The sequence below is a fragment of the Callospermophilus lateralis genome, chromosome 2, assembly GCF_048772815.1.
Source record: "Callospermophilus lateralis isolate mCalLat2 chromosome 2, mCalLat2.hap1, whole genome shotgun sequence".
NCBI lineage: Eukaryota > Metazoa > Chordata > Mammalia > Rodentia > Sciuridae > Callospermophilus > Callospermophilus lateralis.
This window is the reverse complement of record NC_135306.1, coordinates 48,363,752-48,364,579: the sequence shown is the minus strand read 5'-3', so window position 1 is coordinate 48,364,579 and position 828 is coordinate 48,363,752. Positions and strand designations below refer to the sequence as shown.

At 50.0% G+C, this 828-nt stretch overlaps 1 protein-coding gene across 1 annotated transcript; it reads left to right on the top strand.

The window, feature by feature from the left end:
- Positions 1–222: 222 nt before the first annotated feature.
- Positions 223–828, top strand: LOC143386027 (interferon alpha-5-like). The gene has a single exon (XM_076841402.2). It carries the CDS (start codon positions 223–225, stop codon positions 826–828), a length of 606 nt encoding a protein of 201 aa, XP_076697517.2.

Here is an 828-nt window from a genome sequence, read left to right as displayed (position 1 = left end):
TGGAGGCAATAATGAAAACTAGAATGGTTTAGAAACATTGCTGAAAACCAAAGTAGAGAATGTATAAAGGAAAGCAAAACCAGAAGGCACTGGCATTCATAAAATCGCACTATTGTGTTCTCTCTTTTAGGTATCCACACAAAGCAAGGTCTTCAGAGACCCTGGAGCAAGGACTGAGCATCACCCATCTCAGACAGCCCAGCAGCATCTGCAAGATCCCCAATGGCCTTGCCCTTGGCTTTCCTGCTGGCCCTAGTGGTGCTCAGCTGCAAGACCACCTGCTCTCTGGGCTGTGACCTGCTTCAGATACACAACCTGGGTCTTGAAACTTCTGAGAAAAGTGAGGAGGGGGCACTGAGTCTCCTGCAAAAAATGAGGAGAATTCCCGATTTCTCCTGCCTGGACGACAGAGAGGACTTTGCCTTCCCCCAGAAGCTGTTGGAGGGTGAGAAGGTGCCAAGGGCTCAAGCTGTTGCTGCCCTCCAGGAGATGACCCACCAGATCTTGTGCCTTTTTGGCACCCAGGAGGCGTTTGCTGCTTGGAACAAGACCCTCCTGGACACCTTCCTCAGTGGCCTCCTTCAGCAGTTGGATGACCTGGAAGCCTGTGTGACCCACCAGGTGAGGCCGGAAAAAGCTCTCGGAATAACTGTTAGAAAATACTTCCGCAGGATCACTGTCTACCTGAAGGAGAAGGAATACCTGCCTTGTGCCTGGGAGATGGTCCGAACAGAAATGTTGAAATTCTTCTCTTCTTCACCTAAGTTATATGAAAGATTAAGGAGCATGGAACGAGACCTGGTCCAGCAGGGAAATGCTTCTCTCTGA